Source organism: Lithobates pipiens, unplaced genomic scaffold, assembly GCF_037356315.1.
Source record: "Lithobates pipiens isolate NorthernLeopardFrog02 unplaced genomic scaffold, aLitPip1_a1.2 Scaffold_8, whole genome shotgun sequence".
In the NCBI taxonomy this organism is placed as follows: domain Eukaryota; kingdom Metazoa; phylum Chordata; class Amphibia; order Anura; family Ranidae; genus Lithobates; species Lithobates pipiens.
Window position 1 is genome coordinate 654438755 of NW_027507903.1, and position 27256 is coordinate 654466010.

Sequence of the window (27256 nt, forward strand, 5' to 3'; positions counted from 1 at the left end):
CTGGAATCTCTGCAAGAGTGTCTAGGCTGCCTAGCTTTGTGTTGATTTTATCTTGAAGTAATGCTTTGGTATGGTTTCATGGTCCCAATTAACACCTGTCAGGTAGGCTGTATGGTGCCCTGTGATTTATAACAGCAGCCCTGGCTGCATCTACAAACCACACCACTTTGCGAACTGTAAAACAATGGGAGTCGTGTATCTATTAACTTGCCAATGCAATTGCTTCGATGTGGGCAAAACCAAGCTGGAGTTCTCCAAGAGAGCTTCCAGACATGTGACTAGCATGAAAAACATGCCCCCTCCCAGCTCCAATCCTCTCTCTCCCCAAATCTCTCCTCCTAGCACAAAGCCCCTCCTCCAAATCCACCCCTTCTCAATTGCCCCGTGAACACAAATCCCCCCCCCCAGCACAAATCCACCCAAGACCCCCTTCTAAACCCCTAAACTCCTAAACCCCTCTCCCACCAAAAAATATATTTTCTTAGCACAAAGCCCCCCAGCACAAATACCCCCAAATCCCAACTCCTAGCACAAATCCTCGTGAGCACAAATACTTCCCTCCTAACAGAATTCCCCCTCCTAGCATATACCCCCCAAAACCTTTCACTAATCCTCTTCTCCTCCCCCAGCAAACTCTCATCCCCAATTTCTTACTTTGCCCCCCCCCCCCCCATGTCTCCATTGCAATTGCCACCCTCCATCAAGCACACAGAGCTCAGATGCAGTGCAGCAGTGGCTGTGTGTATCCCCCCCCCCCCCGGCTCCCCCCTGGGCACCTTTGAGTTCAGGAGGTGCCTAGAGCAAGCAGACTTAACACTCCCGCCAAGCAGCCGGCGGGGAGAGATGCCGGCTACTACATGGGATTGTGGCTGGAGACACCTGGCTGTCAAATCAGGACTTTACAGGATTATAAACCCTGCATAGCCCCCAAAACCTTTCACTAATCCTCTTCTCCTCCCCCAGCAAACTCTCATCCCCAATTTCTTACTTTGCACCCCCCCCCCCCATGTCTCCATTGCAATTCCCACCCTCCATCAAGCACACAGAGCTCAGATGCAGTGCAGCAGTGGCTGTGTGTATCCCTTCCCCCCCCCAGGCTCCCTCCTGGGCACCTTCGAGTTCAGGAGGTGCCTAGAGCAAGCAGACTTAACACTCCCACCAAGCAGCCGGCAGGGAGAGATGCCGGCTACCACATGGGATTGTGGCTGGAGACACCTGGCTGTCAGATCAGGACTTTACAGGTTTATAAACCCTGCATAGTCCTGATCTGACAGTCCTGATGCAGAAGCCATCATCAGCAGCAGGACCCACGAGGAAGAGCTGGAGGGAAGAGAGAGCATCTCCTCCGGCTCTCTTCTGCTCCCCAGATTCAGCTTGTGATATAGGGTGCTCCTTTCACCTACCCTCACCAATAAATCAATGACTTTCCGGCTGCACCAGCCAAGGGTTCAGGTGGGAGGGCTGGCCATATTGTTCAATCAATTGCCAAACTGCAAACAGGCTGAGATGGGTAGAATTTGTGGTGAACCCAAAGTTCATCCCTATTGGCTGGCCCCCTGAATATCCTTTTCTTTTACATCTACTACATGCCCTTATCCTTAGTGCTGGCCTCTCCAGCCTTGCCATCCCAAGTGGTGACCCCCACCAAGCACCATAATGGTGAATACAGATATAATAACAACATGATCAAAGTTGATAATTATAATAGAGATACTCACAGGAAATGAAGAGGAGACTCATGATGATGACCGCAGCGATGAAGGCCAATATTAGGAGGATCCCCAGGATCAGTATCACCCCGTACTTTGTACTCTGGGCAGGCGGAATCTCTACAGACAGAGAGGATAGTAAATAATCCTGTGTGTATCAGCCGGTATAATAATCCTCCAGAATTAAATAGGTGCAAACAAAAATAATAGTAAATTTCCAAAAAACTAATTAGTTGCACGTGGCGCTATAACCTGTGTACCTTTCAGTGCACAAATCCTCACCTCCTCAGTGATCTTATCTCAAATCATAAATTGTCTAATCAATAACAAAATATATAACTATTAATCACTCAGTGAATACCCAAATATACATTTAGATTACACATATAGTGAAAACTACATATAAATGAATGTGAATATAGTCCATCCACCACACAATATTCAAGAAAGCATCCAGATTACAGAAAGTCTTTCTATAAATGCATAAGAAGAATATCCGGTGTTCAGATTCCTTTCTACAAGTGACTCCTTCACCACACCATCCGTGATTTCTACTCCCCCCTTCGTGAAAACACTCACCGACTGCTAAGCCTTACACTCTCGTGTGAGGCTCAAGGGCTTTCAAATGATCTCTCAAGATGGAATTCAGACCCCAGCACATCCGATTGAAACTTCTCCACTTATACACTTCATTGTATAAATATATACCTCAAAGAGAAATCACAGAGGGAGACCCCAATAGTGTAATACTGCAAACACTCTTTAATGTATAAAAAATCTCACTCCTTATGCACTCACATGAACTTAAAAACGCAAAATCACTTCAAGAGAGTAAAAAGACTCGCTTCACAACTTCACTCCACAATACTATTCTGAATACGTCGGGGCATTGGTGGTCACGGCGGACTCATAAGATACAATACTGTATCGTTTGATCTCACCCCTCCTCGTGCGTCCCGCCTGGTCCCACACAGCAGGTTTATTCGAAAAAGGGCGCCTTCAAGTCAGATGAAACAGTCCTCTCAGTCCTGTGCCTCCTTCCCAGCTCCGTGTATGTCAGCTCAAAAGTCTCCAGATAGCCACGCCCCCGACATGTTTCGTCACATCAGACTTAATCATGGGAAAATCCCATGATTAAGTCTGATGTGACGAAACATGTCGGGGGCGTGGCTATCTGGAGACTTTTGAGCTGACATACACGGAGCTGGGAAGGAGGCACAGGACTGAGAGGACTGTTTCATCTGACTTGAAGGCGCCCTTTTTCGAATAAACCTGCTGTGTGGGACCAGGCGGGACGCACGAGGAGGGGTGAGATCAAACGATACAGTATCGTATCTTATGAGTCCGCCGTGACCACCAATGCCCCGACGTATTCAGAATAGTATTGTGGAGTGAAGTTGTGAAGCGAGTCTTTTTACTCTCTTGAAGTGATTTTGCGTTTTTAAGTTCATGTGAGTGCATAAGGAGTGAGATTTTTTATACATTAAAGAGTGTTTGCAGTATTACACTATTGGGGTCTCCCTCTGTGATTTCTCTTTGAGGTATATATTTATACAATGAAGTGTATAAGTGGAGAAGTTTCAATCGGATGTGCTGGGGTCTGAATTCCATCTTGAGAGATCATTTGAAAGCCCTTGAGCCTCACACGAGAGTGTAAGGCTTAGCAGTCGGTGAGTGTTTTCACGAAGGGGGGAGTAGAAATCACGGATGGTGTGGTGAAGGAGTCACTTGTAGAAAGGAATCTGAACACCGGATATTCTTCTTATGCATTTATAGAAAGACTTTCTGTAATCTGGATGCTTTCTTGAATATTGTGTGGTGGATGGACTATATTCACATTCATTTATATGTAGTTTTCACTATATGTGTAATCTAAATGTATATTTGGGTATTCACTGAGTGATTAATAGTTATATATTTTGTTATTGATTAGACAATTTATGATTTGAGATAAGATCACTGAGGAGGTGAGGATTTGTGCACTGAAAGGTACACAGGTTATAGCGCCACGTGCAACTAATTAGTTTTTTGGAAATTTACTATTATTTTTGTTTGCACCTATTTATATGTGACATTGTATGGTAAGTGGCAGCTAAGATATAAAATATTGAGTTATTCACAGCGCTGTGATGATACACTAGGGAAAGGGTTTGTGGAGTGTGTATCTTTAAATTAACAATCCTCCAGAATTCTTGTCTCACATAAAGACATTTTATATTCACCTCGGATCATGTGTGCGCTTGGTGGGCCACTTTTATTTAACCATTTATGGTTAAATAAGATGTGCCCCCCCCTTCTTGACCAGGAGATTTTTTGTGATACGGCACTGCGTTACTTTAACTGACAATTGCGCGGTCGTGTGACGCTCTACCCAAATAATATTGATATTCTTTTTTTCCCACAAATAGAGGTTTCTTTTGGTGGTATTTGATCACCTCTGCGTTTTTATTTATTTTTTTGCGCTATAAACAAAAAAAGGCTGACAATTAAAAAAATAAAATCCAATAAAAAAAGCACGTCTTCATCAATTTAGGTCAATATGTATACTCCTACGTATTTTTGGTAAAAAAATAAAATAAATACCAATAAGCGTATATCGATTGGTTTACGCAAAGTTATAGCGTCTACAAACTATGGGATATATATGTATATATCGTTTTTTTTTTACTAGTGATGGGGGCAATCAGTGATTTATAGCAGGACTGCGATATTGCGGTGGACAGTCTGACACTAACTGACACTTTGAGGGGACCAATGACACCAAGGCCAGGTTCACATTGGTAGGACATGGAAGTCAGATGACTTCTGCGCCGACTTTGCCCTATGACTTCACGTCCAACTTCCATGCGACTTCAATGAACAGGATCTGACTTTGATCCAACAATACCAGGCCCTTTGCGTCTGGTGTGAATCTTGAGAAGGGGACGCCATGCCCAAAAAAAAAAAATAATAAAAACTGCGTGGGGTCCCCCCCAAGACCATATCAGACCCTTTAGTCTTGTATGGATTTTAAGGGGAACCCCCACGCCAAAGTAAAAAAAATAAAAAAAGCTGTAGGGTCCTCCCTCCAAAATCCATGCCAGCCCCTTATCTGAGCACGCAGCCTGGCGAGGGCCTCTTCCCAAAAACCCTTGGAGGTGGTTGTCAGGGTCTGTGGGGATGGCTTATCGGAATCTGGAGGCCCCCTTTAAAGAAGGGGGCCCCCAGATCAAGGCCCCCCACCCTATGTGAATGAGTATAGGGTACATTTTAGCCCTACTAACTCACCCAAAAAAGTTACACAACACCCAGTACACAAATTTTTGACAAAGGTCCTTTATCCTGGTAAATGATGAGGCCGTGACATAACAAAGGGCAGGGTCTCCAGATGACATCACCAGATGACCATGTCCCATGGCTAAGTAATGGCACATGCCGGGTGCTAACACAACAGCGGGAGCTAGCGTCCGGAGAACAACTGGAGGAAGAACCGGCAGAGGAAGAAAACATCAACGCAGAGGGAAGAACCAGAGGAAGAACCGGCAGAGGAAGAAGACATCAACGCAGAGGGAAGAACCAGAGGAAGAACTGGCAGATGAAGAAGACATCAATGCAGAGGGAAGAACCAGAGGAAGAACCGGCAGAGGAAGAAGACATCAAAGCAGAGGGAAGAACCAGAGGAAGAACCTGCAGAGAAAGAAGACATCAAAGCAGAGGGAAGAACCAGAGGAAGAACCTGCAGAGAAAGAAGACATCAACACAGAGGGAAGAACCAGAGGAAGAACCGGCAGAGGAAGAAGAAAAATACACCACTGGAGGGAGAAGAAATCAGAAGGAGAAGAAATCCAAAGGAGAAGACACGCTGGAGCTACTTTAATAAAGGACTTTGTGTACTGGTTTTATTTAGTGTTGACACTTTTTTTGGGTGAATGAGTAGGGGTACAATGTACCATATACTCATTCACATAGGGTGGGGGCCTGGATCTGGAGGCCTTCAAATTCTGATAAGCCCCCAGCCAACTACCTCCGCCCAGGGTTGCCGAGAAGAGGCCCTTGTCCCCCATCAACATGGAGACAAGGTGTTTGGGGTGGGGGGGCAGAGCTACCGCCCCAATGTTGAGGACATATGGCCTTGTATGGTCCAAGAGGGGGGCCCTTGCTTGTCCCCCCCCTTTCCTAAGCTGCCAGGCTGTGTGCTCAGATAAGGGTCTTGTATGGATTTTGGGGGGAACCTTACAACACTTTTTTATTTAATTCTGGCGTAGGGTTCCCCTTCAAGATCCTCAGAGCACAAGTCGCATGTCAAAGTCTGATAAGTTAAGATGATGATCCAACTTTGATCCGACTTCAATGATATTGAATGGCTGAAGTAGGACCAAAGTCGGACCAAAGTAGTGCAGGAACCTTTTCTCAAAGTCGGACCGGCGAATTATCAGAAGTAACGAATGTCGCATCTAAACGAATGGAACGCAGAAAATACGAATGCATCCAAAGTCACAATTAAAAAAAAAAAAAAAAAATGAAACGAAAATGAAACTAAATTAATTTTTCGGTAGTGCACATGTCTAATAGGCAGACCGCGGTTCTGTGTCTTCTTATGATCACCAGGTGCTGGAGGACATTGAGTCTGTGGTACCCGCTGTAATCACAGCGGGAGTGAGCTGCTAGAGGTGCACATGTGACCATCAATCTGGAAGTCGGATCACATATATATACGCATGATACGATGCAGAGGTGCCGACCCATAGCAGTAAAACTGCTATAGGACAGACCTGAAGTGGATAAAAACTAAAAGCTCACTAAGTGGTTACCCATGGAGGTGATTTTCATCAATACAACAGATAATGAGAATACTAGACATGTGCGGCTCGATGCATTATCGAAAATTGTTATTTATATATCAAATTTCAAAAAGAATAAAATAGAATTAAACAGAACAGAATACAATAGAAAAGAATAGAGTAAAAAAAATAATAGACTAGAAAATAATGGAATAGAAAATAATAGAATAAAATAGAATAGAAATAGAATAGAAATATAGCCGTCAGCTGAAATTTGAATTTAAAAAAGAACAGAACAAAACAGAATGGGATAGAATAGAATAGAACATATTAGAATAGAATATTGGGCTCACCTGGCCCTATGGGCTATCCTTAACTTGTGGGCTCACCTGACCCTCTGGGCTCTCCTTACACTTCGGGATCTCCTTACCCTCTGGGTTCACTTGATTCTCTGGGTTCTCCTGACCCTCTGGACTCTCCTTACTCTCTGGGCTCTCCTGGCCCTCTGTGCTTTAATGATCTTCTGAGCTCTCCTTACCCTCTGGGCTCTCCTTACCCTCTGCGTTTTTCTTAACCTCTGGGATCTCCTTACCCTTTGGGCTCTCCTGACCCTCTGAACTCTCCTTATCCTTTGGGCTCACATGACCCTCTTGGCTCTCCTTACCCTCTGGGCTCACCTGTCCCCCTGGACTCATCTGACCCTCTGGGATATCCTGACCCTCTGGGCTCTCCTGACCCTCTGGGCGCAATATACCATTTGGGCTCTCCTTACCCCTGGGCTCTCCTGACCCTCTGGGTTCACCTGACCCTCTGGGCTCACCTGACCCTCTGGGCTCACCTGACCCTCTGGGCTCACCTGACCCTCTGGGCTCTCTTGATCCTCTAGGCTCAACTTACCCTCTGGGTTCACCTGGGCCTCTGGGTTCTTCTTACCCTCTGGGCTCTCCTGACCCTCTGGGATCTCCTTACTCTTTGGGCTCACATGACCCTCTGGGCTCTCTTTACCTTATGGGATCTCCTGACCCTTTGGGCTCTCCCTACCCTCTGGGCTCTCCTTAACTTCTGGGCTCGCCTGACCATTTGGGCTCTCCTTACCCTCTGGGATCTCCTGGCTTTTTGGGCTCTCCTTATCCTCTGGGACCTCCTTACCCTCTGTGCTCTCATTACCACCTGGGCTCACCTGAATTTCTGGTTTCTCCTCATCCTCTGGGCTCACCTGACCCTCTGGACTCTCCTGACCCTCTGGGCTCACCTTACCCTCTGGGCTCACCTGACTCTTTGGGCTCTCTATACCTTCTGTGATTTCCTTATCCTCCTTACCCTCTGGGCTCTACTTGCCCTCTGGGCTCACCTGACCCTCTAGGTTCTCCTTACCCTCTGGGTTCTCCTTACTCTCTGGGCTCTCCTTTCCCTTTTGGCTCTCTATACCCTCTGTGATTTCCTTACCCTCTGGGCTCTCCTTACCCTCTGGGCTCACCTGACCCTCTGGGTTCTCCTTACCCTCTGGGCTCACCTGACCCTCTGGGTTCTCCTTACCCTTTGGGCTCACCTGACTCTCTGGGTTCTCCTTACCCTCTAGGCTCTCCTGACTCTCTGAGCTCACCTTACCCTCTGGGTTCTCCTCACCCCAAACTAGCTCATCCATGTCTTTAACGACCTTGCTTTGTGCGCTGGTGCACATTCACCAAACTGTTCCCACAAAGTTGGGAGCCTGAAAATGCCCAAAATGTCTTGGTATACTGACGCCATAAGAGTTCCTTTCACTGGAACTAAGGGGCAAGCCCAACTTCTGAAATACAAACCCACACCATAGTCCCCCCCCCCCCCCTCCACCAAATGATTTGCACCAGTGCACAAAACACTATATTATAATAACTTACCTTTGGCTTTTGGTGTATTCTTCATCCTCTGTATATCGTAATCACCCACGTTGGCATATACATTGTCATCAAAAGATTGCCCTGCAGAGGAACATAGACCTTCATATGAATATTTTAGATTTCAAGGAGGATATACAGATATAATGGTGCTCTATGAGAGCAATGTATACTCTCCACTCAGTATTCCTCTCATCAGAGATCCACACATATCAGCTATGCTCTAATAATAATCTCATAGTATGACGGTTATAGTGGACTTAGCTTTGATATGTCTTCATGACAAGAGCAACATGCCAAGTCATGTGTCAGGATATCACTTATCTCACAGAGATCACAGGGCTCCCTCTCCCCGCTAATGTCTGCATCTGACTTTCTCTCCAGAGGGACGGAACCATCTTTGTCTCTTCTGGACTGAGATGCCGACTCAGAGAGGACCACAATCCTGTAAATCCTAAGGCCACCTAACCTCCTGCCCCCTGGACCCTGTTCCTTCTCAAATACTACGGTCACCCTCCAGCTCTATCCTACACTCTTTAACTCATATCTTCAACCTCTCACTCTCTACTGGCATCTTCCCCAACCCTCTAATGCCACATACACACGATCGGAATTCTCATTGGAAAAAGCTCTGATGGTTTTTCCGACGGAATTTCCGATGGAATTCCGCTCAAGCTGTCTTGCCTACACACGGTCACACCAAATTCTGATCGTTTAGAACGCGGTGACCTACAACACGTACGACGGGACTAGAAAAAGGAAGTTCAATAGCCGGTAGCCAATAGCTTCTGTCTCGTAGTTGAATCTGAGCATGCGTGATTTTTGGCGTGTCGGAATTGCATATACACGATCGGAATTTCTGATAGAAAGTTTTTCCGTCTGGAAAATTGAGAACCTGCTCTCAATTTTTTGGCTGGCGGAAATTCGGACAGCTAAATTCCGATGGAGCATACACACAGCCGCATTTTCCGATGAAAAGCTCTCATGGGTCTTTCTTCTGGCCGGAATTCCGATCGCGTGTACGCGGCATAAAACATGCGCTAGTCACTCCCATACCAAAAAAGGCCTCACTGGATGCCACCAATCTTAACAACCTAAGACCCATCTCTTTACTCCCTTTTGCTTCCAAATTCCGATGGAGCATACACACAGCCGCATTTTCCGATGAAAAGCTCTCATGGGTCTTTCTTCTGGCCGGAATTCCGATCACGTGTACGTGGCATAAAACATGCGCTAGTCACTCCCATACCAAAAAAGGCCTCACTGGATGCCACCAATCTTAACAACCTAAGACCCATCTCTTTACTCCCTTTTGCTTCCAAACTCCTTGAACGTTTAGTCTACAACCGACTGAGAAACCATCTCATTGAGAATACCCTTTTTGATCCCCTTCAGTCTGGATTTCACCCACAGCACTCCACAGAAACTGCCCTCCTAAAACTCTCAAACGACTTACTAACAGCCAAAACCAGAGGCTATTATGCCGTACTCTTACTCTTGGACCTTTGTCCGCTGCCTTTGATACAGTTGACCACCCCCTCGAAAAATAAAAATAAAATGACTTGGTCTCCATGGCTGCACTCTCCTTTGGTTTGAATCTTACCTATCTCACCACACCTTCAGTGTCACTTACAACTCCACTTCCTCCCCTCCAACTCCTCTTACCATTGGGGTCCCCCAAGGTTCTGTCCTTGGACTTCTACTATTCTCGATCTACACGTCCTCCCTGGGTCAGCTGATAGCCTCCCATGGTTTCCACTACCATTTATATGCCGATGACACCCATATCTATCTCTCTGCCCCCCACATCACCCCATCAGTCTCCTCAAGCATCACCGATTTACTAACAGATACATCGGCCTGGATGTCAAACCACTTCCTCAAATTGAATCTATCTAAAACCAAGCTCATAATATTTCCTCTCCCCCTTCCCCTGACTTCTCTTTCAAGATCAATGGCACAACTATCAGTCTGTCCCCACATGCCAGGTTTCTAGGGGTAACCGTAAACTCTGAACTGTCCTTTCAGGCCCACATCCAATCCCTGTGCAGATAATGCCGCCTCAACCTCCGCAACATCTCTAGAATATGCCCTTTTTAAATCAATGACACCACCAAGCTTCTAATTCACTCCCTGGTTATCTCTCATCTCGACTACTGCAAATCCCTTTTAATTGGCTTATCTTTACATAGACTATTCCTCCTTCAGTCCAAGAGAGGACCGGAGTGAGAGTGGACGGCAGGGGAACGTAGGGGAGGTCCAGACATGACAGTGTGTCTAGTGACACACTTTGAATAAGGGGCGTAGGATAGGCGGAACAAGGGGCGGGTCCGGAGCAAGAGGAGCAGCCATATAAAAAGGGGGCGGAGCTGACCCCGGGCAGTTCGGAGGAAGTGGGCATACGAGGAGACAGTTTTTTTACTGCGCCTTGTTTCTGACGACCGGGAAGATGGCAGACATCGGGGACTTGCTGGAATGGTTGCGGGAGGCAGCGGCACCCAGAGGGCCTGACTGCCTGTAGAGCCAGGTCGCAGCCGTGTTGGTGGCAGACAGCGGAGTCGTGAGGTGGCGCGCTGCAGGATTTCCACGCCGCCATCCAGGTACGCTCCGGGGTCAGTCGCAGGTCCATCTAGGGTCATGAGGAGCCCGAGGGGGGAGTGCTCAACCCCCGGCAAAACGGAGCCTGTATTCGCCCACGGCTGGGCCTAGGCGTCCTGTACGCCGCGTGCAAAGCACAGTGGGTGGGGCCACGTGCTGACATGGTGCCACTTCCCTGGCCATTTTAGGAGGACAATTTGCAGCTTTGGTTCCCCCAGCAGCTCTGCACGAGCCAAGGGGGCGACGGGACAGGGGACCAGGCACCCATCAGGGGCAGACATGGACAGGGGGGTGGCCAGCTCGTCAGGATCTGCAGCAGTGGTGGTCCCCCCAGCAGCTCTGCACGAGCCGAGGGGGGAGGACAGGCGGGCAGCAGGCCTGCGGGCAGCACTTGGAATGGTGGGAAGAGGGACCACAGCAACCAGGCATTCGGCAGTTATAGTGGACAGAAAGGGGACTAAGACACAGGCCGCGGCTGGACGAGCGGGCAGATCAGCAGGATATGCAGTGGGTAGGCGGACGCCACCCGGCGGTTGCCGAAAAGGGTCGCAAGGCAGGAGCGGTGCCCAGGCCAGCCCATTTACACAGGAATCAGGGCGGCAAGGGGCTCAGACTGGAAGTAGAATAGCAGCAGGAGGAAGAGTTGCTTCCATTGGGGGCTTCCATTGGTATCTGAGCAAGAGGAGGAAAGCAGATCCGAGGGGGAAGTGTCGGAGAAGGAGGAGGAGTCCGGACATCCAAAGCCATCAAGGGAGGTCAGCATAGCGGCTGTGGGGAAGGCACCCGGTCAGCCTGATAAGTCAAGTGATAATGTTGCTTTTACCAATGCTTTGCAATGTTTACTGGGGGTAGTGTCTGCTGGGGGGGAGGGGGCAGTCCCTGGGGACTTCTGACCAACTGCGGACTGGGATTGGGCCTGCAGGAGTGGGGTCTGGGGGGCAGATGCAGGAGTTGCTGGAAGGTCTGAGGGTTTTGGTAGGCCGCTTTGGGAAAGGGCAAGCGCAATAACTGGTAAGGGCGCAAGGGGTTACCAGTGATGGGGCAGCTGAGTTGATGGGGGGTGCCCCCCAGGGGGAGGTGGTCACGGTGGCCCCGGGGGCGTCAACTGCCACTACAGCGGTGGTGGAGGTGGACAAGGAGAGTCCTAGCGATAAAGGGTCCACGGAGCCGGCTGCAAGGTCTGGCATTGTGAGGATTGCAGATGCTTCTAAATGCTTTAAGGGCCCATTGGGAGCACACTTGAAACAGGAGGTAAGGGATAAAATTTGCAAAGGGGAATACATGGAAATTTTCTCTCTGTTACCTCTTGAGAAGTTTAACCTGGATCGGGTCAAGCCAGATGACTCTTGGAAAGAGGACGAGGAAAAGAGGAGATACCGGTTAATCCCGCAGACGTTTGCTAATTGTCTGCAATCGTTCATCATTATGGTAAGCGTCATAGGCGAAAAGAACCCCGAGCATTGTTCAACGTTGTTTTGCTATATGGATGCCATCGGGGGGGGGGGGGGGGGGGGCGCATAGGGTGTGTGGAGGTTCTGCTTGGCTGCATTACGACGAGCAGTTCCGCCAACGCAGGGCGGTTCGCCCGCTCTTTGTTGGGACCATAAAGACATTAGCATCTGGATGAGGCTTATGGCAACAGCTAGGGCCCCACCTCAGTTATTTCAGGGGGGGCTGGGGGAACCACTCCTCAGGACTGCTGGCTGGAAAGAAATGGGGAGTGTGCTGGCAATTTAATGAGGGCTCATGCAAGTTCGGGGGAACGTGCAAATTTAAACATGAGTGCTCAGGGTGTGGGGAAGCCCATACACTCGCCAGGTGTTTTAAAAAAGGAAAGCGTGCCAGAGAACCTACTTACAAGAGGGACAACTCCAGTGATGTGGGAAAGGATGCAGCCTTTCCTAAGTAGGTACGAGGATAGGGCTGCTGCAGGTTTGATCATTTCAAGATTTAAACAGGGGTTCCAGATTCCGTGTGCTTTGCAGGTTGTACCCCCGCTGGCAAAAAATTTGAAATCTGCATTGCAACACCCCGAAGGGGTGATGGACAAGTTGTCTAAAGAGGTGGCTTTGGGACGCATGGCAGGGCCATTTGCGATCAATCCGTTATCGGATTTAGTGGTGTCCCCGTTGGGGGTGGCTCCTAAAAAGAAGCTGAATACGTTTTGGTTAATACACCACTTGTCTTTTCCAAAAGGGGGCTTGGGGAATGATTTAATTGACCCCGAGGCCTGTACGGTGTCGTATACATCGTTTGACGCAGCTGTCAGGTGGGTCAGGTGATACGGCCAAGGGGCCTTAATGGCAAAATCAGATATAGAGTCAGCGTTTAGGCTCCTTCCCGTTCACACTGAGAGTTTTCACTTACTGGGTTGTTGCTGGCAAGAACAATTTTATGTGGACAAGTGTTTGCCCATGGGTTGTTCCATAGCCTGTGCTTTTTAGAGTGGGTTGTTAGGGACGTTGCAGGAGTAGACTCCGTCATCCATTATTTGGATGACTATCTTTGTGTGGCCCCCCCTTCTTCGAATGTGTGTGCGATTCTGCTTTCAACATTGCAGCACATTGCGAAGAGGTTCGGAGTGCCCTTGGCAGCTGATAAGACGGAAGGTACACGAACAGAGCTGTGCTTTCTCAGTATTGTGATCGACTCCATGGTTATGGAGTGTAGGTTACCGGAGGAGAAGCTAAGGGACTTGCAGAAGGAGATTAGGGAGATCCATGGTTTAAAAAAGGTTCAGTTGCATACGTTGCAATCATTGTTGGGAAAATTAAACTTTGCCTGCCGGATCATTCCCATGGGCAGGATTTTTTGTCGACGGATGTCGGGCACTACGGAGGGTGTGAAGTCTCCCACGCATTTCATTCGGCTGAACAGGGATCACAGGGAGGATCTGAAGGTATGGTATCAATTCCACTCGGTGTACAATGGCAAGTCGTGTGGATGTCGGGCGAAGTGAGCAATTTCGACATGGAATTGGTTACAGAGGCTGCGGGATCCACGGGATACGGAGCATTTTTCCAAGGGAATTGGAGTGCGGAACCTTGGCCACAGTCGTGGGTGGAGGCAGGTTTCCTTCGGAATTTGGTGCTACTGGAAGTTTTCCCAGTGGTGCTGGCATTGGAATTGTAAGGGGCGGGACTGCCGGAATTTGAAATTGTGTCTGAACTGCGATAATATGGGAGTAGTTCAGGTTATCAATAGCATGTCAGTGTCTTCACAACCTGCCATAAGGCTGATGCGACAGTTGGTGATGCGTTGCTTGCAATTGAACGTTTTTCTCTATGCTGTGCATATACTGGGGGTGGACAACACCTTAGCTGATTCTCTGTCTCGCTTACAGTGGGACAAGTTCAGGGCTCTGGCACCGGCGACGAAGAAGGAAGGAGTGCCTTGCCCGGGCTGGATATGGGAGCTGGCGTTGGAATCGCCGAGGGATGGATCCAGCAAGTGTGTCCACGTGGTTGGCATATTTATAGGTATGGAAGGAATGGTCGGCTTTAGTTCAGGAGGCATGGGTCCAGAAAGACAAGTCCATGGTGAAGTTGTTAGTCCTGTACTTTGTTTCCAGGAACATGGAAGCAGGGAGCTCAATTTCGTCCATAGAAAAGAAGATGGCGGGTTTAGCATTTTGGTTTAAGCTGCAGGGGGAGGTGGATTGGACAAAGGATTTTTGGGTTAATCAGGCAATTAAGGGCTACCGGAAGGAGCATAGGAGTAAAGATACGCAGCGGCCGGTAACATTTGCAAATCTGTTGGCCATATGTGCACAGTTGGAGTCGGTGTGCTCCTCATGCTACGAAGGTTTGCCGTTTTCATCTGCTTTTTCACTGGCTTTTTTCGGGGTGTTCCGCATTGGGTAACTGGTTAGCCCTTCGAAGTATGTGGTAGGTGGGTTATTGGTACTGGATGTTCAAGTGTACGATGATAGGGTATCATTAAGGCTTAGAAAGTGAGAAAGTGTGGTTGTATACATTGCTTGGCTGTGCGGTATGCCCGGTACAGGCAGTGAGGTTGTTCTCAAGGATGAGACCAGGTGGGGGAGGGCCTTTCCTGTTACATGCGGCTGGGTCTCACTTGTCAAAATTCTAATTTGTGTCGGTGTTACGGAAATGTTTGGGGAGATAGGCTTGGATAGTTTTGCACACTCCTTCCGCATTGGGGCGGCCACGGAGGCCGCCAGATGTGGGTTGGAGGAGGCGGCCGTGCGACGGGGAGATGGGAATCTAAGCGATTCTGCACCTATATTCGGCCTCATTTGATTTGAGAATAATTTAAAAAAATATATATATAATTCTTTGTGTTATGAGAAGGTTGGGAGGGGGGGCGTTTCTTGTGTTGACTGATACAGGGATTGGGTCTGACTGAAATCACGTTATTGTTTTTCATTTCAGATGGAGGGCTCCACGCCTCGTCTGGATTCTTGGGCATTCATACGTGTGTTGGGGTGCCAGAAGAGGGGATGCAAGACCAGATGGGAGACAGTTAGGGATCTCCAGAAGAGAGGCGTACATAAGGTGGTTGGGGAGGCCGGGAATGATGTGGGTCAGGGTGGTCCCGGAGGTGGAAAGGTATGCCACCAGACCAGACATGTTAGTCATCCATATGGGTGGTAATGATTTGGGAGTTAGGACGGTCAGGGATCTGATCATGGACGTAAAGTCGGATCTGGTTTACTTGCATTCGGCATTTCCAAATACATTGCTGCTGTGGTCATACATGGTGGCGAGGATGGCATGGCGAATGGCCCGGTCTATGGATAGGCTTAACAAAGCGAGGATAAGGGTTAAAAAGGTGGTGGGGAGGTTTTTGGCCTGGGAAGGGGGCATGGTTATTTGCCATAGAGAATTAGAGACGAACGTTGGTCTCTATTTAAGGAAGGATGGGGTTCACCTCACGGATGTGGGCATTGACCTTTGGTCCATGGGACTTCAGGAAGGGATTCAGGTGGCCCTGCGGGTGTGGAGGGGCCCTCAAGGTTGAGGTTTCATCCTTTCAGGCTGTGGCAGTGTTTGTTTGTTGGTCAGTGACGGTAGCAGTAACAGATGTGGTAAAATGGGTGGGGGGCTCATCGGCAGGGCCGCTGATAGGCCAGTACAACTGGTCCTGCTGTACCAGGCCTGACAGCAGAGGGCCCCGGGCAACCTGAACTGCAAAATTGTATGTATAAAAAAAAGTTTCTCCTCCACCGCCAATACTCTGCAATACATACCACGCCAATACTCTGCAATACATACCCCGCCAATACTCTGCAATACATACCCCATCAATTGTTTCAAGGCGGGGTCTGGGGAGGGGCAATGGGTGGGGCCAGGGGTGGGGCTGAAGGAGGGACCAGGGGTGGGGCCAGGGTGGAGCTGAAGGGCGCCCCATCAGGTAGGCTGTACGGGGCCCCATGATTTCTATCAGCGGCCCTGCTCATCGGTAATATGGCCCCTCCAGTGTATTACATCAAAAGGTTGATGAATACTGGTTTGGTTGCACTGCGCGAAAAGGGGTTGTCTCCGAGCGGTACAGCTGGATGCCTATGATGTTTGGTAAAAGGTCCCGCAGTATACTGGTGATAAAAGGAGGTAGCTCCGTCACTGACCAATAAATTGGGGTTAAAACATGTTGTTTCTCTGTGGTTTATATATGTTGTTTATATTTAAGGTTAATTTGGAGTTTTACTTCAGACTGTTTAATAAAGGCTGTTATGGCCATTATACTCCATAAGAACGGTGTGGTCTTTCATTCAAGGTAAAAGGGGGAAGGGAGTATAAAGGGTCTGTAACAGAAAAGTGTGGCATATCTGGGGCTACACTGGTCATGAATGCCTCTGCAAGACTCATCCACCTTACCAACCATTCAGTGTCCTCCACCCCTCTCTGCCAATCCCTCCACTGGCTTCCACTCACCCAACGCATAAAATTCAAAGTACTAACAATATTTTACAAAGCCATCCATAACTCTGCCCCCCAGATACATCATTAACCTAGTCCCAAAATACCAACCAAACCGCCCTCTTTGGTCCTCCCAAGACCTCCTGCTCTCTAGCTCCCTTGTCACCTCCTCCCATGCTCACCTCCAAGATTTCTCCAGAGCTTCTCCCATCCTTTGGAACTCCCTACCCCAATCTGTCCGACTGTCCCCTAATCTATCCATCTTTCGACGATCCCTGAAAACCCTTCTCTTTAACCACTAGAGATCCGCGCTATAGCCAAATGACGGCTACAGCGCGGACCTGTTTTGCCGGGACGACATCAATAGAGGGGCGCACACGGCGCGCTCTGTGATCAGCGAGTCTATGAGACTCGCCTGATCACGGATCCGAGCAAGGGGTCGATCCCAACCCCTTACCACGTGATCAGCTGTCAGCCAATGACAGCTGATCATGTGACAAAACAGAGCGAGAAACAGAGAAAAAAAAAAGCCGATCACCGGCGGCTGTGATCGGGACATCAGTCCCGATCACGGCCAGCGTATCAGTGCCCACCTGCCCCCTGCCAGTAACCTCCAGATAATTAAAAAATGCCACCCAGCAGTGCCACCCATCAGTGCCCATAGTGCCACCCAGCAGTGCCATACATCAGTGCCCACAGTGCCACCTATCAGTGCCCACAGTGCCACCTATCAGTGCCCACAGTGCCACCTATCAGTGCCCACAATCTGCCTCAACAACAGCTCAGTGCCACATATCCGTGCCCATCAGTGTCATCTACCAGTGCCCATCAGTGCCCAGCAGTGCCACCTATCAGAGCCACCTATCAGTGCCACCTATCAGTCCCATCTATTAGTGGTACCGATCAGTGCCCCTTAGTGCCACCCATCCGTGCCACCTATCAGTGCCCATCTTTGCCCATCAGTGCCACCTTATCTGTGCCCATCAGTACTGCCTTATCTGTGCCTATCAGTGCCACCTTATCTGTGCCTATTAGTGTCACCTTAACTGTGCCTATCAGTGCCCACCAGTGCCGCCTCATCAGCGCATTTCAATGAAGGAGAAAAATTACTTGTTTGCAAAATTTTATAACTATTAAACATGATTTTTATTTTTTATTTTTTTGCATTTTTTTTTGTTTGTTTAGCAAAAAATAAAACTCCCAGAAAACTTCCGGTTCCGGCGCCACATGAGGAGGAGGTAAGCGGACTCTGCTCCCGCCGCATACCCCCTGTTAACCCGCTACAAGGCAGCTAATCGCCTCGGGGATCCCTCCTGCTGCTAGGGGAAGGTGAAGAGCCTTGGATGGATCACTTTGTGGAGCGGTCCGGGAACCGATCGCTGGCCGCAGCGATGCCCGCGTCGGCGGACGCGGCCGAATCCTCAGGCAATATGGCGCCGATGCAAGGCCTTGCTGAGCCATCGCTCACAGCAGCTCTGCTCCCTGGCGCGGAGGCGCCTCCCTCGGCAGACATAGCCCAGGCTGTGGTAGCCTTGTTAACCCCTACACTAACTGCCTCCATAGACTCTGCTATTCAAAAGGCTATGGAACAATACAGGAACGAACTGCAGGCCCAGGCACAGCGCTTAACACAGGCAGAGGAACGGATCTCCCTCATGGAAGATGACACCACTGCTCAAGCTGCTGCTCTAGCTCGCCTCACACGTACCACCAGAGACCTGTGGATCAAATTAGATGATTTTGAGAACAGGGCAAGAAGGAACAACCTGAGAATAGTGGGTTTGCCTGAATCAGTAACTGCGGGACAGCTCATGGACCTCTGTATGATTACTATCCCTGCTAGACTGGGCCTCACTACCCCCTGTGTGGTGGAACGTGCACATCGCCTGGGACAGCTCTCTGAACAGCGCAGCAAACCTAGAGCGGTCATAGCTAGATACTTGAACTATGCAGACAAGCATGCTATCCTGCAAAAGTTCCGCTCTCAACGCACCCTCACGATTGACGGCGTTAATTTACTTCTATTTGCCGATTATTCTGCTGAAGTCATGCGACTGCGTAAAGAATTTTCACCAATCTGTGCCTCTCTCGTCAAGAACCATATTAAGTTTACTTTGGCCTATCCGGCAATACTACATGTTACTCTTCCTAATGGCACTCGCCGCACCTTCAACACACCCTCTGAGGCGGAACGTTTCACTAATTACCCTGCAGACATGGATACCACCCGAGACCCCTCGATGGGGAGTCCCTCTGCCGATCCTGCTGCTGCCCCCCAGGCCATTACTGATCATCAGCTGAGCCCCTCCAAGCCACCATACAAGAGAAGTCGCTCCACTACTCAGCGCCCGCGCTCTGAGATCCGCTGAATCTGTCTTTGGACTCATCCTGACTATACGCCTGGATAAGGGTACTGTTTGAAGTGTTTTCACTTATTGGTACTCGCAGCCAATACACTTGCTGTGGGGTCCTCCGTGAGTTGGTTACCAATGGTATGGTGCTTGCCTATGTTTAATCTGTTTGATATACTATGTTCCCCATTTGTTTGTTTACAACTGGGTCTATTACCCATGTTTTTAGCACTTGTCTATGATATCTAGTATTAATTAGGGGTGTTAGCCTGCCTATTTCACCTACACGGTTGATTATCCTATACTTCTCATACAGCATTCAGGCTGTTCATCTACAACTTTGGGGTTAACCCCCCCTTCCCTACCCCCAAATCCTCCCCCACTTCCCAGCCCGAGATACTGCTGGTTATTCTCGCCCTTCCCTTATCCTTCCCCCTACCCTCATCCCCCCCCGGGGATCATTTTCGGCCTATCCCAGGGGGCTATTGCGCCCACTGGGAGCCGTCTACCTTAGATGCAACCCGTGTGGAAAAAGGTGAAGTGGGCTATGGCTATTCTATGGTGGATACACCTACTATGTTTGGTTACATTCCGTACTGTATGGATCTGTCCAACTTTTTTCTTTTTCTTTTTCTTTTCTTTTCTCTTTCCTGTTACGGCTTTTCTTTTCTCTCTCCCTTCTGCTTATTCACGGACACCCTTGGGGGTCTCCCTACATATGCGCACTCCTGGGATCATTTTTGTCTGTCTCACTGTTGGATTACATTCTCCTCGACCTGATATTACCTCACCCGATGGCCCCTATGGCTGATGCCTCTAACGACCGACTGAATGTAATATCGTGGAATGTTAAAGGCCTGCGTTCACCCTCCAAACGCATGAAAGTCCTCCGTCATCTGAAGCGGTTGAAGACAGATGTGGCGCTCTTACAAGAGACCCACCTGACTGACGGAGATCTTTCACGCCTTCGTAAATTGTGGGTTGGCGAAGTTTTGGGTTCCCCGGCCGTGGGTCGCAAGGCGGGGGTGATTATTCTGCTTCATAAACAGCTGCAGTATACCACCCGTAATGTCCGTGTGGACTCGGGGGGTCGTATGATCACCTTGCACCTGACCCTAGCTTCTAAAGACATTGCTATAACTAATGTATATGCGCCCAACTCCCCCGACTTGTCGTTCTTCAGTGAGCTGGGAGCCTGGATCTCCCAGGTGTCTGAGCCACACCACCTGATAGGGGGGGACTTTAACTCGGTTATGTGTCCCTCTGAGGATAGGACTTACAATAACCCCCGTGGCCCTACACCTTTAACTCAGACTAGTAATGACACCACCCCCCTTGCCCGGACGTTCTCATCACAAAATTTCACCGATGTATGGAGACTGTCCCATCCAACGGAGCGTGAATTCACGTTCTATTCACCCCCCCACAAGACGTTTTCGCGACTTGACTATGTCTTTGTGTCCCCTGCACTCTTGCCGCTGGTGAGTGATTCTGACATCAAGGACATGGCCATTTCCGATCACAGCCCTGTAACGGTTAGCTTGTTAAATGTTAAGCCTTCCTCTTCCTCGCCTATATGGCGTTTCCCCTCCTATCTGGCAAATAATGAGGATTTTAAGCACATGTTACTCACTAGTTGGACCGAATATACAGAAACGAACGGCGAACATATCGCCACTCCAAATCTCTTCTGGGAGGCGGGTAAAGCCTTCCTCCGAGGCAAGATTATGGCTTATGTGACACAATACAAGAAGCACTCAAAGCAACACTATATTCAAGCTAGTGAAAAGCTTCGCTCCATGCACCTTGAGCTCCAACATAATCGCACCCAGGCTACTGTCAGGGCATGGCAGCTAGCCAAGCAAGATTTTGATCTCTGGGCGGAAAGGCAGGAGCAGATTGCCTCCTCCTTTCTGTCCATGCGCCTCCACAAACATGGCAACAAGGCGGGTAAGCTTTTAGCTCGGCTATGTGCAGGCTTTAAAAGGCCGGCTCATATCCATGCCTTGAAGCACCCTGATGGATCCATCGCTACCTCCTCTAAATTGATTAGCCAACTACTAACTGACTACTACTCTTCCCTATATGCAGAGGACCCCATTGACCATTCCATCGCTGACCAGGTGCTCTCGAGGGTGAGTTTGCCACAATTGACTGGACCTCAATTAGAAGCCATAAACGCCCCTGTTACCCTGGACGACATTCGGTCTACAATAAAATTGATGTCCCCTTCTAAAGCACCTGGACCCGATGGCTATTCGGCCGAATTTTATAAACTTACCCGAGATTTTATACCGGCCACTCTATCAAAAGTTTTTACAGCCCTATGGGACGGTGGTTCCTACCCCCCAACGGGTTCTCAGGCTTACATCAAGTTGATCCCCAAACCGGGCAAAGACCCCTTATGCCCAGGTTCGTATAGGCCCATTTCTCTTATAAATGTAGATGTTAAAATAATGTCCAAAATTATAGCTTCTCGCTTGGCTACCATCCTTCCTACCCTTCTGCACCCGGCCCAATCAGGGTTCACTACTGGCAGGTCCGCAACATTGAATATCCGCAAGGTACTTCTGGCACTGGAAAAAGCGAAATTGTACCCAGGACAGGATTTAGCCATCATTTCTATTGACGCCGAAAAGGCATTTGATAATATTAATTTTGCCTGGCTATTTAAGGTACTGCAAGCCTTTGGCTTTTCGGGTCCAGTCACTCACTTCCTCTACCAGATGTACAATGCCCCGACTGCCAGATTAGTTACTCCGGACTTTGTCTCGCCCGCCATCTCTCTCACCAAAGGGACAAGACAAGGATGTCCCTTGTCCCCCCTGTTGTTCAACCTAGCGATTGAACCTTTATCTAGGCTATTAAACTCCCCGGACGGTATCAGCGGTATTATGGTTGGAGATCAAAACCTTCAATCTGCGCTTTTCGCGGATGACATTTTACTTTTTTCGTCGAATCCCCCGGCCGACTTTGTTAAACTCCGTGACCTATTCGCAGAATATCGCCTTTGTTCGGGATTTAGAATCAATTTTGGCAAAAGTGAAATCTTATCCTTAAATTTGCGAACGGCCAGCTCCTGGCAATCTTCCTCGCCTTTTGCAATGGCACAACACCACATAACCTACCTGGGAGTGCGCATAGGTCGAGAACCCTCTTCCCTTTATACCCTCAATTACCCACCCTTGATTTCTAAGATTGTACGGGAATTGGAGGCTTGGGCAGGACTGCCGTTGTCACTCTTTGGAAGATGTCATCTCTTCAAAATGGTTTCCTTTGCGAGGCTGCTCTATCCAATGCAAACCATCCCACTCCTCCTTAAACACTCTGATGTGCAGAAATTACATAAAGCTTTATCCGCTTTTCTCTGGGCCAATAAAAAGCCACGCATTGCCCTTCAAAAGTTGTGTCTTCCGAAGCCTGACGGAGGTGCGGGACTGCCCAATCTCCGTTTCTATAATCTTTCATGCCTCCTGAGACAGGGCCTTGACTGGATAGCGGGCAAATCAAGATATTCCAATCATCATCTCGAGAAGGCGCTGGTACATCCTTACACGCTCTCAGCGATCCTTCACTCCAACGTTCACGCTTTGCCTCCTCATCTTAAATGCAACATCCTTATTCGGGACACTGTGGTGGCTTGGAGGGAGGTCAGGAAGCTCTTGGGCTTACCCACGAATATTTCAGCGCATCTACCTATTCAAGGCAATCCCATGTTTCCGCCTTCTACCATTCATTCAGCTTTTGCTCAATGGGAACAGCGGGGTCTACTCACAGTGGCATCCCTTTACGAGCAGGGACGAGGAACACTTAAATCTTTTCGAACTTTATCTCAGGAATTCTCACTACCCTCTCATCACTCGTTTTATCATCATCAAATGCTGAGCTACCTGAAGTCCATTGGAGGTCTACGTCAAGACTGCCTCCGCAAGTCACATTTGGACACTGTGCTTAGACAGGGCGATTATTCCATCTCGACCCTTTACTCTCACCTAATCAACTACCAGGCGGAAAAGTACCACATTGTCCCCTTCAAACAATGGGCCTCTGTATTTCATGATGCTACCTTGCCGGAAAGGATCCTGAAGGGATACAGACTTATTTCCAAACTGGTTATCTCAGAAAAGTGGAGGGAAACTCAATTTAAGATCACCCATAGAGCCTACTACCCGTTCCGTACTACAACTAAGGAGCCCTCGGAAGCCAAATGCCCCTGGTGCTCTCATGATCGCCCTACCCTACTACACCGTTTCTGGGACTGCACCTTTATATCAACATTTTGGGACTCAGTCTTGGACTATATCCACCTTGTTACCGGGACACAGGTACCCAAAGACCCGTTGATCTGCCTGTTTAGCTGCGACCCCCTACCCGAGTCGCTAGCCTCTCCAAGTCCAATCACCCTCTCGCATTGGTCCCACCTATGCCTCCTGGCGGCTCGCAGAACTGTTATGAACTACTGGATTTCCACAACCCCACCAAGTCTAACTGGGGTTCAACAGACCCTCCTTTCGCTGTTCCACATAGAACGGCTTGATGTTATATCCTCCCATTTTGTTTCCACTCCCCGCTTCTTTACCAGATGGAGGGCTTATATCGAGCAATCCTTTACCTCAGAGGAAATTAATAGTATCATTTCCCCCTTTCGCTATACAAGCTGGTACTTACAACGAGACATAGGCAATGCATTGGGGAAACTCAAGCTGACATCACCCCCGGACAATTTGTCTCCCTCACAAGAGTCCGCTCTCCTACTGGCTCTACTACCGCTGGACAGGTCTGACCCTACCGCTTCTGCAATGGAGGTACTACATCCCTCGGCCCACCCTTCTACATCTCTATAATTCTTATTGGACTTGGGCTCCTGTCTATGCCAAATGTTACTGTCCTTTTGTGACCCCAAGTGTAGGGGATTTCTATCTATTTATGTATGTCTAGATGATATTGTTTCTCATCTTTAAGCTCTATTGTGATACCATACTGCAGCTAGATTAAGTTGTGATCCTTGTCTCCCAGGGTGCTATTCCCTATCCCCCTATCTCCTTCTCCCTCCCTCTACCCGCCCTCCCTCCCCCCTCTCCTTTAACTTCTCTCTCTTTCTTTTCCGCTTCCTTCTCTCAACTTCCTTTTCCATTCTCTTCTCTCTTGCAGCTTCAAACTGCCTACTATTTTGGCCCTTGGGGTCGATGGAGTGTTATACTGTCAGGCTAGGTGCAGATAACAAGTAACAGTTCAGGTGTGCTGATTATACAAAGAGTTCAAAGCACATACCATGAGCAGGTCTAAGCAGAGCAGGTCAGCTGGGACTTGTAGTACACCGCTGCAGACGAAGGTAGGTGATTGCTGGACCTTGTAGTTCACTGCTGTAGATGAGGGTAGATGAGTGCTGGACCTTGTAGTTCACTGTTGTAGATGAGGATAGATGATTGCTGGACCTTGTGGTTCACTGCTGCAGATGTGGGTACTAGTAGAATCAGGCAAAGCGTAGTCTAGGCAAGCTGGGTCATACACAGGTAGATCAGAATCCAAACGGTACAGAATCAGAAGCAAGCAAGGAAGGTCAAACAAGCCGGGTCAAACAAGAAAGTCACAGAGCAAATATCAGCTGGATCAAACACAAGTGAACTCTAACACGAGCGCTGACTGAATGCTGATACAGGTGATTTAAACGTGAGCTGGCCAATCACTGTTGTTTCCCAGACACAGGCTGTGTCAGGTGAGTTGTGCTGGGTCCTAAAGGGATTCTAGTACTGACAGTACCCCCCCTTTCTCGAGGGGTTGCTCCTGCACCCCCAGGCTTACTTGGATAACGGAGATGGAACTTCTTCTTAAGTCGATCAGCATGAAGATCACGAGCTGGTACCCAAGATCGATCCTCTGGGCCAAACCCTTTCCAATGAACAAGATATTGTAAGGAATTGCGCACTCGTCTGGAATCAAGAATAAATGCCACTTCATATTCTTGACTGTCCAACACATCCACAGGTTCTGGTTCATTTACTAGGAGGCTGGAATGAACAGGTTTCAACAATGAAACATGAAAGACATTTGGAATGCGCATGGATGGGGGCAGTTTTAATCTGTAGGACACAGGATTAACAATCTCCGAGATTTCATAAGGCCCGATGAATTTTGGGCCAAGCTTTTTAGATGGAACATGCAGGGACAGATTCCGAGATGATAACCACACTTTGTCACCAACTTTATATTCTGGTGCCTTTGAGCGCTTCTTGTCAGCAGTTTTCTTAAAAGCCTGCACAGAGCGGGAAATAGCATGATTTACATCGGACCAGATTTTGGAGAAATGTTCAATCGTGGTGTTGGCATCTGGAACATCAGAGGGCGGAAGATCAAAGGAGCACACACGAGGATGCAACCCGTAAACACAAAAGAAAGGAGAGGTCCCTGTAGATGTGCTGGCACAATTATTAAAGGCAAACTCTGCCCATGGAAGGATGTTGACCCACTCCACCTCATCTTTGGCCATCAGACAACGTACCATCTTCTCTAGAGTCTGATTAGTCCTTTCTGTTTGGCCATTAGTCTCAGGATGATATGCTGAAGAATATGATAATTTAATCCCCAGCTGAGAGCAAAGGGCCTTCCAAAACTGAGCTATAAACTGAGAGCCACGGTCAGAGACAATGTTAACTGGTGCCCCATGGAGCCTGAAAATGTGCTTAATGAATAAAGATGCCAGTTCTTTAGCAGATGGAAGCTTCGGAAGCGGAACAAAGTGGGCCATTTTACTGAACCTGTCTACCACCACCCAGATCGTGGAACATCCCTGGGACAGAGGCAAGTCTGTGATAAAGTCCATAGATAAATGGGTCCAGGGACAGGTAGGTATTGGTAGAGGACGAAGGAGACCGGGGGGCTTAGAGGTACTGCTCTTGCTTCTGGCGCAAACTTCACAGGCCTGGACGAAGGCTAACACATCCTGCCTAAGCGATGGCCACCAGAGGTTGCGAGAGACAATCTCAAAAGTTTGTCTAAACCCTGGATGTGCTGCAGGTTTTGATGCATGTACTTGTTGCAATACCTGCAAACGAAGAGCCAGGGGCACAAAGAGCATACCAGGGGGAGTGGAGGGAGGGGCTTCAGCCTGTGCTGGTAACAAGGCCTCAGAGATGTCAGTCTGGGTAAAAGCCAAAATCCTATCCTCAGAGATAATGGGTTGAGGAGGAAGCGGAGGAGGAGACTGATAAAAAACTGCGAGACAAGGCATCGGCCTTAATGTTTTTTGGACCTGGTAAATAAGAAATTGTAAAGTCAAATCTGGAGAAGAACAATGACCACCTGGCTTGACGCGAGTTCAGTCTTTTAGCAGAACGGATATATTCAAGGTTTTTGTGGTCAGTCAGAACTATGAATGGATAGCGAGCTCCCTCCAGCCAATGTCTCCATTCCTCTAAAGCTAGCTTTATGGCTAAAAGTTCTCTGTTGCCTATATCGTAATTGCGTTCTGCTGGGGAATATTTACGGGACAAGAAGGCACAAGGGTGGATGGCAGCACTTACAGGATCTTTTTGTGACAAAAGCGCCCCCACTCCTACTTCAGATGCATCTACCTCTACAATAAAAGGTAGCTCAGGAACAGGATGGCGTAGAATTGGTGCAGAGGTAAAGGCTTTCTTTAACTGAGTGAAGGCTGCCTGGGCTTCAGTAGTCCATTTAAATGTACTAGGAGTCTTCCTGGTGAGAGAGGTGATGGGATGTGCAATGGTGGCAAAGTTCTTAATGAATTTTCGATAGAAATTTGCAAAGCCCAGGAAGCGTTGAACTGCCTTCAGGTCTGAAGGTGGTGCCCAGTCTAGAATGGCTTGAACCTTGGCTGGGTCCATGGTGAGGCCTGTGTCAGAAATTAGATAACCCAGGAAAGGTACTTGTTTAACATGGAAAAGACATTTTTCAGGCTTTACAAAAAGGGAGTGAGTCTTTAGTCGGGCTAATACCGAGCAGACATGCTTCTGATGTGTTTCAAGATTGGGAGAGTAAATCAAAATATCGTCTAAACAAACAAGCATGAAGCGACCCATCATGTCACGGAAAATGTCATTCATGAAGTTCTGAAAGACG

General features: G+C 48.5%; 1 protein-coding gene across 1 annotated transcript in view; it reads right to left on the minus strand.

Moving 5' to 3' along the window:
* LOC143961730 (C-type lectin domain family 4 member K-like) overlaps window positions 1–27256 on the minus strand; it is a 56955-nt gene that overhangs the window by 16794 nt on the left and 12905 nt on the right. Inside the window, exons 2-3 of the mRNA XM_077471068.1 lie at window positions 8350–8430; window positions 1719–1829 (exon numbers count right to left, since the gene is read on the minus strand). Of these exons, the coding sequence (XP_077327194.1) occupies window positions 1719–1829; window positions 8350–8430 (192 nt within the window). The remainder of the gene's footprint in view (window positions 1–1718; window positions 1830–8349; window positions 8431–27256) is intronic.